Raw genomic sequence first — 12,779 nt, 5'->3', positions numbered from 1 at the left:
TTCCCTACCTGTATTAAAAATATTGTGCTGCCCATTTGCAAATGTTAGAAACTCTTTTTTTATCCCTCAAGCCAGACATTGCTTTATAAAGATCAGTGAGCTTTTACTTTCCTGAGTCTTTAATTTTCAGAGTTGAAATAGACATTATCAGTTTGTGTGGACTTTATGGATTTGAACTTGGTTTACAAAAATACTTGTTTGAATATTTAATGTTAACACACATTCTTTTGTGTTTTTATTATGGTATGTTTTACTTTATATTTGTCTAAAGGAAGCCACCAGGGTTCCGATTGCAGTGAAGGAACAGATGTGGAAATACCGGTAGAAGGTTAGAGATATGAAACTTTTTATCTTGAAAATGAAGTAATGGCATTAGAAAGGATTAAAGAAAGAACTATTGAATAGATGGCGCCTCAGTACAAATTGTATGCTATCTCCTCTTCCAACCATTCTCATCCCAAATGGTTGGATTTTTCCCTCTCCGAATCATGATACTGAGGCTTGTTGTGGACAAGTTGAGGGAGCGATCTTTCTGAAATCATTAATTGTATTTGTAAGGTGCCCATCGCCATTGCATCTGAGTGCTATTACATACATTCAGCAGTATATCGTCCTTCCAGTCGCTTCCATTCTATGTAGCTGAATCCCTGTCCTGAATCATGAACCCATGTGGGTTTTGTGTGCAAGTTATGCTGTTAATAATACTCATTCTTGTCCATCTCATCATCATTTTCATTTCAGAGGCAAATATCACCAATTACCATAGCATGTAGATGCCACTGTAATCTTTAGAAGTGCCTTGGGTGTCTTTTGTAAGGAAAAACAAGTCCTCTGTTTTTTCTCTTCTGCAACAATAAGATTAATTTATTAAGAGAACATAATCCAGGTGTGTTGCTCTCTGAAGCACAGTGCCAATTTTCTTAACTGTTAGATGGACAAAAAAGAATTTTGTGTAGTAGCCTGAGTGAAATAAGAGGTTGGCTCAACCTCTTGTCTGGCAGTACCAATGTTCATATCCAGAGACCTTCTGCTAAGAATACCCAATCTTGGCTCCTGTTTTGTTAATTCCGCCTTTAACCTTCATTTAACTTCAGAAGAACAGGTTCTCTGTAGGAATACTGAAAGTTGCACCTTATTTTTTAGTGAGTGGTTATCTAGGCCTCTGAAGTTTTATTAGCGGTCCTAGAGCCAGTTCAGGAAATTACAAGCAATTAAATCTGACTGCAGTACCAGGACAATTGATTTGTAGTTTAAAAGAGTAAAAGGAACAGCTAGATAGATAGAATGGGCAATCTTGTGTGGCTTTTTAAAGGAAAATCATGCATCTCTAATCGGTTAGAATTCTTTGAATGTGCCCATAAAGGAGAAGAATCAATAGATGTTGTTTGGCTTTCTATATAGTCTTTGACAAATTTCCTCCTGAGAAATTATTAAAGAGATTTACTCATAAGTACTGAAAAAGTGCTGACACAAGTGAGAAACTGGCTAGGAGATAGAAGCCCAGTGGAAATCAATGGTCAGTTTTCAGCATAGCAAAAGATTAACACTGGAACACACCATAGTTCAATAGTGGTAAAACACCAGTGCAGAATCATAATCCCCATTTTCCACCTTCCCTGGGTGAATGGGCAGCACGATAATAGCTGAAATTCAACTTTGGTAAGTGTAAGGTTGTGCACATAAGAAGGGATCATTTTAACAATACAGTGCTGGATTCTAAATTGTGTGAAACTGCTGCGGAAGAACTTAAGCATCATTACAGTCAGGGGAAAAAAAATCTGCAATGATACAAAAAAAGTTAATGTGTATAAAGAATGGGATTGTAAATATTATATTACTGCTATAGAAATAGATATTATGCTTTCAGCTGTTATATTGTGTTCAGTTATGGTCATTCTACCTTGGAAGATATGACAAAGCAAATACAAAAGAGAAGAGTAACAAAAATGATTAGAGAGGGGGAGAAATTTCTATATAAAAAGAGACTGGAAAAGGGTGGTGGCTGTTTCTGTACATTAGGATTAAAAAAGGAGGGGCGGAGAAGTGGTAAATTGGAATGTTTTTGTCTTCCGTCATAATAATCGACAGAGATGGTGAAACTGAACTCTAAAATTTAGACTTGAAGAGAGGAAATGCTAAATAATGTATGCCTATAGCCGCAAGTTATCATTAAGTTAATTGGCTCCAAAAGGTTGGGAAAAGATCAATTGATAATGATACTCATACTTAATAAGACTTGCTTCAGGGCATAAACTAACCACTAATCGACACAGCACTGAGAAATTTCCTTGTGGCGTATTTCATAACTCCATGACAGTCTACTGTATGATTTATTGCATGTTCCTTTGAATTACCTGCTGTCAGAAACTGGATAATGGACCAGATGAGCCATTCTCTGATCCTCTGTGGTTGTTCTTCTGTTTCCATGAAATTCACCATAACTGTATATTTGTTAAATAACCAAAGAAAAAAGAATTTTGGACTGCTCTGATATTTCTTAGAAAAGTCTTTGTATGATCACCCTGTGCCATCTATTTCAATTCTTGCAACTTTGCTTTCATCTCACTTCTGGTAAAGGACTGGGATACCACAAACCTTTCCTTTTTAACCATGCTTTAGTTTGTGAGTTACCTGAATTAGATCCAGCTGTCGCAGGAAATTTTCTGTGAACAAGATGCTAGGTTTGGCAGAGTTGAAGTATGATCTATTTAAGATATATCAGTTGTGGATCCTGATTCTGTCTATGGTGCCAAGTGAAGAGAAATGACAAAGGGAGTATCCTCACTCCTGACTCCCTGTCAGACTAGCACATCTTGGGCGCCTATACGTGTGCAGCGAGGCTGCTCCCATGTGCTGTGATCGAGTCTGTTGGAGCGTGGTAACTCCAGTAGGCCAGTGTCACGTGTATCAGGGTCCCTGTGTTGAAAAATGGCAGCAGGAGTGCTTTAACTAAAGCTCATTCAACGAGCTTTAGTTAAAGCACCCCTGCTGTCATTTTTCGGCATGGGGATGCTGATACATGTGATGCTCTGGGTGCTTTAGAGTGGCTCTCGAGCGTCCCCTTGTACGCACACTCACTCTGTCTCTCTCTCTCTGTATAAACACCCCTTGTTTCCCTCTTGGCACTCTTAGCGTTCTTCTATATGCACAGGTTTTTAGCAGTTTTTACCTAAAATGGAAAGGGGTACTGTCTGTATCAGTTTGTATTTTTAAAGCGTTTAAAACCAAAATTGGCTTCCCTTTCTTTATTTTATCAGGATCTAATTTAATTCATTCCCTGTCTGTAAACACTGAATATAGGTGGGTCAAATCCTGGTCACTGCAGTGATGCATGTTGCCCCACTGAAGTCAGTTTGGGTCTGTTTCTGTCCTCTCTCACTGTTGATGTTGTAGTCTTATGAAAATTATTGTAATGTAATCAGTACAAGTCTGACAATATTACGTGAACGATAGAGCAAATAAAGCGTCTGTGAGGGAGAGAAAGCCTTTGTTTATATTTTCAGTAATCCCTGATAACAATGAGAAAATATTTATGATTTATATTAATCCTGTTAAGCCTGGAATAAGGAATTTCTGACTGTCATTAATGCCGACTCTGCACTGCTGCACATGCAGTGTAGCCTGCATAATCCTCATTTCCTTTCCCTTGTCTAAAGGCTTATGTTAAAAGTATCTTTTGTTCTTGCGTTTTGTGTACTCTGTGAATTTAAAACTTGCATCTAAGCTGTTGGGCCTTTTTTGAGAAGCAGCAGTTTAAATATTTAAATTGCTGACTGTTTGGGGTGACAGTACTTTAGATGGCATGTGCTATTCAGAAGTTGTTTGTTTCCACTCCAGATTCGTCTCAGCACGCCCCTTCCGAAACAAGTGAGGACCCTGAAGTTGAGGTCACCATTGAAGGTGAGTTTTTTTTTTTTCAACTCCCATATTGCAATATTTTGCCTTCTCTTGGTAATAAAAGCCTTCACAATTGCTAATAGAGTGTTCATATAATTTTCTTTCACCTGATAATCATGGATCCTAGTTTTCCATGATAAAAAACTTTTAAGTCTCTGTTGAAACTTAAATCCATATTTTTTCCATGGTGAGCCCTGCACAACACTCATTGGCTGAGGGGGCCTGGTGGTGGTCCTGCCCCTTGCTTCTGATTGGTGGAAGAGGGCAGGGCTGCACAACAGGTAGCTGTCTTGGCCCGTCAGCAGTGGAGAGAGGAGCAGGTGGCCACCATCTTGGCTGCTTTCCTGCATGTTGGTGGCTTATCCCCCCCAGGCGGGCTGCTACAGTGGCTTGAGACCCATTTGCTCCCACTAGGGAGCCAGCATTTTTTTTTTTCAGTCAGCTTTTTTCTTCCTCTGGCGATTCTAAAGATTTTCTGTAAAAATGGAAATTCCGTGTTTTTCCATTGGAAACGCATTTGAAGGATCCCTGCTAATAACCAACAGTGATCATCCATCAGTATTGACATACTGTCACATAAGCCTGCTTTGTCAGAAGTTCAGTATAAACAGCATGCTCATCACACCCATTAAACTAGGTTTTGAATGATTGCATTTTGTACGTATGCTTCTAGCAGTAAGAGTACGAGCGTCATTACTTTACAACTTTGTTACGTTAAATTTAAAAAGTTGTTTTAGAACATTCATTCTTACAGAAGTTAAAACTGGAATTTTTAAACTGATTTCATTCATGTACAAATTCCTAATTATCAATAGCTTGGACTGTACCAAAGAAAGTTATTGGAAAGTTAATCTGTTTGTCTGATGTTGATAAAATCACTTGGCAAGAGAAAAAACAATTGTAACTACTTTTGATATTTTTCATCCTTATGTTCAGTGAGATGATTGCAATCGTAATGGAGCATCACTGAAGCTACTTTTGGATGGGTTGGAAGTTAACTTTTTTTTCCTTTTAAACTGAGTTAGGTGCGCTACCATTGCCTAAAGTGTTTTTTGGGTGGGCTTTCTATATGCCTACCACTATGGTAAGTAAGATTAGGACCCAGCAAAATAATTGCCTCAGCAATTAAGTCTTTCAGTGCAGTACATTTTTAGGATGGAGTTGACATGTGTTGGGATTACATTTAAACTTGTGGTCCAACAGTAAAATATAACTCTGATATTACTGCAGTGAAACAGATAATTTAAATATTCTAGAGCTTCTCGTTAAAATAAAAACCTTTTAAAGTCCTCTGCTGTAATGCATTGAGACTCCTTTTATAGAGCCCAAAAGAGAGGTAAGGGGGTTCCCAACATCTTTTCAGCTTTTTCCATCCCAGACAAGAGGTAGGATTCAGTTTTCTTTCTTTAGTTTAATTGTCTTTCTCAGATTGGAGGCATTGCCAACAGGAAAGGTTTCCCTAGCTAAAATCATTGTGCTGGAGGAGAGAAACTGCAGTTCTGCTGTAGTCTTGGACTTATCGGTTGGTTTGCTAAACTTCTGTCATCAGAATAGTAAAATCTGAGGTCATCAGCTGCTTTCACTTTTATTTTTGTGGCTTATTTAAGTGTGTTTAGCATAACTAGTTCCCCCAGAAGGGATTTCTGTAGCACAGAAACAAAATTGAATGGGCCTTTTTTCCCCAATTTTCATGTTTTACGTCTGTGAATCTTATGGAATTAAAAGTTGGTGTAGAGCAACCCTAGATTTGTTGAGATGTCGTTGAATTAAATTCCACCTTTAGACAGTAATTTGTTTTTTAGTGTAATATTGGCTTAAAATGATTTCTGAAAAGCTCGAGTTCCACAGGGACAAAAGTACCATAAACTCCTGTGGAATTTGCTTTGTGATATGTAAAGTCATGATGTTTCAGCATCCGGTAATATGCTTCAAGACAGAAGGGTGAAATGAATTCCAGTTGATCATAAATATGTAAAGTAAATATGTATTTTGTTGTGACTTTGACCTAGTGTGTCTGTTCAGAACACCATTGGGTTTTTGGTACATTGAACATCTGTTTCAGGAAAACATGACCTAAATCTTGCTTTTGCTACATTTTGCCACATGCTGGCACTCTTGCTCCTATGAATGGCTCACATACAAGCAGGTGGTGTTTTGAGTTAGTCGCATAAGGGTTTTTTTTGTTTGCAAATTTGAGCCCTTACCCAGGCAGTTAGAACTTCTGAATTTGAGAATACTTTCAGCATGGCAAACAGTAATTCTTGCAATAACGTTGGTGAGGTCTTCCTTCTTTGTTTTCAGATGATGACGACTACTTGCCACCCAACAAAAGACCGAAGAACACGGAGTCGACAAATGAAGCAGCCAATACTGGGAGAAGAAAAGTGAGAGAGTTCAATTTTGGTAAGATTCAGAATGAATGATCTTCTTTTGCTCGTCTTTTGCTTTCTGAAAAATTTGTGCTGTTCAGTGGTACTGGATAAGAGCAGGTTGTGGGACTTTGAGTTGTGTTGAAAGAGGTTTTGTTTCTGTAGATATATTAGTGCCGTTCAAAAATTATAATCTTACCTGCATTTGTTCATAATGATATATGTAAAATGATCACCTAACAAGAAAAACTTTGACCTATCAAGTTGTAGTGTTTAACTCATTCAGCAACTATAGTAGGTGGAAAGAAACAAGGCTGAACAATTTAAACACTAGTAACCAGGTAATTACATAAAGTAGGAGCAAATTTAACTTTTTTCATTTGATTTTTCAAGGAAATAAAGGGACCAGGCACTTTCACTGTAGCTTGATGGACAATTGGAGAGCCTAGGTCAGGAGCAGGTCGTAGTCGTTTCCTTTTGACATTTTAAATGAAACAAGGATGTGCTAAGAGGGGAAATCATGCTTGGAGAAAGAAGCAGGGGAACTCCTTTACAGTGACTAACCTGTTTTCAGCTTTGTCCACGCAGAAAAAGATGCTTGTTTTTTATTTGTTTTTCTTTGGTGGGTCATGTGTGGTTTTTTGTTTTTTGTTTTTTTTTTAATGAATTTTTGCTTGTGCTCTTCCATTATGACTAACATGAAATAGCTGCAACGAAAGTGCATCAGTACACTCCCCCGCCCCTGTGCTCTGGGTTATACTGCTTCCCTTGCTGGGCAGTGCTGAGGGTGATCCGGTGGCCCCAAGGCTTCTGTATTGCTTTGGATAACGCATGCACCAAATTCAAGCAGTAGCTTAGCCTTGAGTTCTACATCTAACTCGCAGGGAGTAGCCTGAAATGCATTACAGTGAAATACAGATTTTTTTTCAGTAACTGGTTTCAAATGGATTAGTAATGCTGAAGATTTAATATAGTCATACGAATGTCTTATTGTGTCCCTCCATATTTTAAAGCGTCTTTGTAGCCTGATTTTGGCAATTTACCTCTAACTTGTAAAGGTAGGTAAAAAGCTTGGGGCACTGATCACACTGGGAGTGTCTACACGAGCACTTGACTGTGCAGTACCTGCTGGTACTGTGCCATGTCGGGAGCACATGGGTTGTTTTCGACCCTACTGTGCAGTAGCAATGAATTACTGTGCAGTAGCATGTTGCTGTTGTGCAGTAGCAGTGGCATCATGGTTAGTGCCTGCCGATGCTACATCACTAGCTTGTCACAGCGGAAACATAGCATCTTGTGTAGACGTGCCTACTGTGAGCCAAAGTACTTTTTCAGTTGCTGCTTCTTTTTTTTTCTGCATCTGCCCTTGCAAATAAATATTCTTGAACTGTAGCGTGCTTGATGTTTTACCTCCTCTAGTGCTGCCATCCCAGGGGATGAATCATAAAATTGGCTGAGAAGGAGACCCACACAGACTGGTGTGGCAGCACATTGGCCACTGGTAGTTCAGTTTAGTATTTCAAGGAAATAAATTCTTGACAGCTTAAAGTTTCTTGTGTGGATGCCATTTTGAGGATGCTAAAGGTAAAGATGGAAGCCAAGCAAGTAGTGAGAGGCTGTGCCCAAAATGGCTGATGGTCTGGGAGTTTTTCCTCCCAATTGCAGTTTGCAGTTGTTTGAGCATCTTTCCCAGGCTCTCCTTTCCAAAACTGTCCATATATCCAGTAGATCTGATGGTTACAGCAAGGATTCCCGTGAGAAATTTCCATGCAGCAAAAGATGGATTTCTGCTGGGGAGCCTAATAACCACACTTCCTTCTGTCCTAGAGTTGCATGTGGCACCCAGCTTCCCTCCCCTTACCCACCCAATGCTCTTGGGTCCGTATGGGACCATGAGGACTACAATGTGTGGCTCTGTGCCACAAGGTAGAGTTACAAAACTGCAAGCCTAGCTGCACGCCAGCTTTTAAACAAGGGATTGATAGCAGATCAAAAGGACTTGACAGCAGTAGAGGGCATCCAGATAAACAGGCTGATCCAGGTTGAAGAGTTGTGCAGTTTGTGATAGGAGCCCAAGGACTACCAGAAGCAGAATAAATAATACAGTTGTGTCCACAGGGATCTTAAATCTTATTCGGAAGAGACAAAAAAATCTGTCTTCAATAGAGTAACTGCTTCCTGAGCAGGTGAATTAATGCAGGATGAGATGCCAGACAACTAGAATAAAATGCTCTTGTGTGTTAATGCAACACTCCAAAAAATCTTTCCCATGTAGGCAAGCCCTTATTCATACCTAATTTTGAAACGCAACCTTTCCTTGACATCAAAGGAGTTGCTTATCCATTATAATCTTTAAAAACGTCATCTGAATGGTGCGTTGCCTATATATGCCCATATGAAGCTTCACTTTGAAATGAAGTTAAAATATGGACTTGAACCTGAAACCTGTGTTTCAGCAAAAGGAGGTAGAATATATCAGTGTAGCTTGATTATTTTTTATTATTATTATTATTATTATTTTTCTTTTTTCTTTTGACCTCTCCATTCTTGCTTATTAGATTGTCACCAAGGCCATTCAGCATCAGGTGCAGCCTTTTCCTAAAGGCATTGACACTAAAATCTGTGAAACCAAGGTACACTCTCTAGAAGAAACAGCCAAAATGGTTAAAATGCTGCTGTTAAATCCAGTTTTCCAAGGAATGCACAGTTGTATTTGGATCTTCTGAGTTTTGCAGCCTGCATCATCTTTCAGAATTTGTGCTTGTTTAGCAAATCTGGCCAGCATCCAGATTTGGGCAAATGCTGAATTAAGGAAGAAGATGGCACCTGCCCTCTGTAGCTTTACAGATTTACACCAAAACAACTTAATGTACTCCAGTATAAACCTTATCAAGCTTCCCTAATTAAGGGTTGGGGTTTTTGTTGTTGTTGTTTTTGGGGTTTTTTAGCCCCTAGATGTAGGTAACTGTCAACAGCTACTGCAAATTGGCTTTACCCCCAGTGGTGGTATGAGCTGCTGATGTTAGAGAACCCTTTTTTGGATTAACTTTTTAGGTTTAACTTTTTGTCCTTTAATTTTTTTAAACTTGGTTTGACATCTGCACAGGTTTTGAAGGTAATCTTAAGCATTTCATTCTGTCCGTCCCCCTTACCCCCCTTTTCTGGTAATATATGCATAAATCTTGAGATGTAGAATGTCTGCCAGACCCCCACAAGCATCTGCGTGCACGTGAGCTCTAAAGGCGCACTGCATATTCCAGTCTTCAGTCGTAGAGCAGTCTTTTTGTGAAAAGCTCAGTCTTGTTTGTTGTCTAATCCGTCCTCCTTTTCTCTTTTCAGAGAAATGGAATGCCCGAATTACAGACTTGAGAAAACAGGTTGAAGAATTATTTGAAAGAAAATATGGTACGTGTTAAACTCCCTTCCAAACAGTTTCCTCTTAGCCCTTTGAGACGGGAAGTCGCAACCTTTTGGCATGCGTCCTGTTGTTGGTTCTAGAGTGCACCAGGACTGACAGCATCAAGGGGTTAAATATCAGGTGTGACTTTTTAAAAAGGGGTGGGGTGGGGTGGGGGGGGAAATCTCTCTCCTTTTACAAAAACTTTGGCTAGCATTTTCAAACTCCAGTGCCTTATTTGGGCACCTCTGTGTGAACCTTGATTTTCTTTTCTTTTATATCAGTCATCCTGAACATCCAGAGTTCTAACTCTCTAAATTTGGCCATCCATAATTGAAAGCTCAAGCTTTCCTCAAAATATGATTGATCTTTCGTTAAATGGCATCCTTACATGAAATGGTCTTTTTATATCCGTTGCATTGAGGGACGGCAGGTGCTTGCTTACCAATAGTTGTTTGCTTAGATAAATTTGTCAGCAACTTCTGAAGGGAGAAGGAAGCACATGTGTCAGACTGTGGGCCTGATTTCCACATGTGCATTTAAATATTTTTATGTCTGCCGGAGAGCAGATCAGTGACCTCTATTGAGCAAGGGTTGTTGCTTTATTTAAAAATTATGCTTATTTCTAATACCCTTTTGCTGTGATGTTACACAGAACTAAAGTTTTCACCAGCTATTAAGTAACCTGGACCACATTCTCAGCTGGCCTTAATCAGCCCTGGCTGAAACCAAGCTATGCTGAATGAAAGCTGTTGAGAATTTGACCCACAATATAACTTGTTATACTAGAGAGGAGTTTTGATCTTAGTAGCACCACTTAGTTTTGAATTAGGCAGTTTCTTACAGACTGTCGAAAAGTTTCTTATAATTTCAGTGGTTACAGGGCTGTTCTTTGCTAGCTACCTGACTTGTTACATTGGGCCAGGTGCATGCTATAACTCCCATCTTTAGAGGTGGCCGTATTTCAGTGGAGGGCAGAGAGACAATGTGGCTGGTCAGTTAAACTGACCTTATCTAGGGGAGATGTGTGCAAAAAATATTTCAGTGAGTTATGCATGTCGAGAACTTTGTCTGCTGTTTGTAATATTATGCAAGCACTTTAGGCTAATTAAGTGAAAAATACTTTATATGAGTTAATCATTGCTAAACTCTGTAGTAAATGGTAGACGCATTGTTTTGTGTTTGGCTGTAAAATAAATGTAATCATGTTAGACCATGTAAAAACAATTCCTTGGTTGATGAATGTGGACTTAAATAGTAGTAGGTTTTCATTTTTTTTAAATCAAGTACCAAATATTGTAAGCTTTCAAACCTGGGAAGCATCACTTCAGACTGCACTGCTGATAGTATCTTTGCTCTCTCTGAAGATGAGAGAGTCTGCTAAAACATTTTATTGATTTAAGAAAAATAAAGGTTTTTCACTTGTAAAAACATATCTGTTGTTATTTATTTAGACAGGATTCCAGTGGTCATTCAGAAGTTGGTTTTCTTGGTGCTGTGTAGTGATTCAGAATTTGGTGATTTTTTTCCCCCTCACCCTCCCTTCTCTGCTTCCCTGTGGCCATCTGGTCTCAAAAACTTGCTTCCTTCCTTGTCTTGGGTTTGCAATGCTTCTCAGCACTCATCTAGCACTACCTCCTAAGCGCTGTGGCCTCATCATTGGATAACTTGGCAGAGCTCTAAGACTAATAAATGTTCCCTTGTGAAGGATTAACGCACGTGAAAAGTTTCAGGGAAGGGCATGCCACTCCATTTTATGGAATTTAGTTCTGAATATACAATGTGTTCTGTTTCCTTGAATCTTACGGACTTTGTTTCTATTGCCTCACTCCAGTTAGGGCCTGTAAGAACTGTGTTTTTAATTAGACTCTGCAGTTTTTTCTAACGTTTTTAATTAGACTCTGTATCAGAATGTAGGACTAATACCTGAAGAACAGTACAACCTGTATTCTCCACAGGGTTAGGTTCCTTAATCCCCCTGTGAAAATGAGGATTTGCAGAGTATCCAGTGGCTTTCACAGCATAGTAAATAGCTGAAGTGAGGTGCACCAGCTGTCTGTCTGCTGTGTGTTTTATTGCAAAGGGTGTCACTTCTCTATTTAGCTGCGCAGGATAGCCAGTGAGCTCCAACTGATCAAAGTGGTGCCCTTTTGAATTAAAACCACCACAAATAACAGGGTGGCCTGATCTTAATTCAGCAACTCAATTTTAAATAGGTTGTGAACTATCCAGATATAAATGAACCGAGCTCTGTATTTTCAAAGTTTCCTCAATTAACTTCTTGCGTCCAGTTTTCATAGCAAGACCGCACACAATAAAACTCACCAAACTATTTACAGACCAGTCAGTAACAGAGTTCTTGTTGGTTGGGGTTTAGTCAGCATACCATTATGAATACAAAGCAACTAGCCCACTTGGCATTTGCAGACCATTACACTGTTCTCCAGTGTTTGCCAGTTGGGTATGTGGATGTGATTAATGTCCTTCTATTTGTAAAAGTGTATTGAGCAGATTTTCTGTGTGAATGCACTGTTTACTTTTCACTTTTTTTTTTTTTTTCTCTCCAGATTTCCTTACTCCAGTCCCTTTTTTTGGCATTGGCTATAAAGGAGATATTTTGATTGCCGTACTAACTAATTAATTTCTTGCCTATAGTGGATCTTTATTAATTCACTTTAAAGACCCACAGATTTATTGTGTTCCTGACTCTTGCACACACATAAGCACACTAGCAAAGTTCATAGCTGCTACATAGAACAATTCTTGACACTGCACAATGTATTTAGTATGCAAATCCAAAGTAATGTGACCAGGTGCAGCCTGTTATAAACCTTTCGCTGAGAGTCTGGGGGAAAGAGGAGACCCCCACCTTTTTACATAGCTTACTATGAATTGGAGAGGTTCTTATTAAAGCATATGTTAAAAGCATAAATTGCAAAATAAAGTGATTACATGTTTAGAAGTGATAGAAAGGTATTTAATGCCTGTATGCTTGCTTTTGCATTATTTCAGTTGGAGCTAAGCAAATAGGTTAGGTAGGTAATGAGTTATGCTAATGGTTTTATTTTTCCTTTACTTTAAAGCTCAAGCTATAAAAGCAAAAGGTCCGGTGTCTA

General features: G+C 39.0%; 1 protein-coding gene across 1 annotated transcript in view; it reads left to right on the top strand.

The window, feature by feature from the left end:
• GTF2I (general transcription factor IIi) overlaps positions 1–12,779 on the top strand; it is a 110,013-nt gene that overhangs the window by 50,537 nt on the left and 46,697 nt on the right. Inside the window, 5 exon segments of the mRNA XM_025208072.1 lie at positions 272–328; positions 3,838–3,900; positions 6,199–6,300; positions 9,606–9,671; positions 12,747–12,779. The exon segment at positions 12,747–12,779 is cut by the window's right edge and continues 17 nt beyond it. Of these exon segments, the coding sequence (XP_025063857.1) occupies positions 272–328; positions 3,838–3,900; positions 6,199–6,300; positions 9,606–9,671; positions 12,747–12,779 (321 nt within the window).

The sequence above is a fragment of the Alligator sinensis genome, unplaced genomic scaffold (genome assembly GCF_000455745.1).
Source record: "Alligator sinensis unplaced genomic scaffold, ASM45574v1 scaffold1291_1, whole genome shotgun sequence".
Lineage (NCBI taxonomy): Eukaryota > Metazoa > Chordata > Crocodylia > Alligatoridae > Alligator > Alligator sinensis.
The sequence above is the reverse complement of the archived record's forward strand: the minus strand, read 5'-3'. Positions and strand labels throughout refer to the sequence as shown.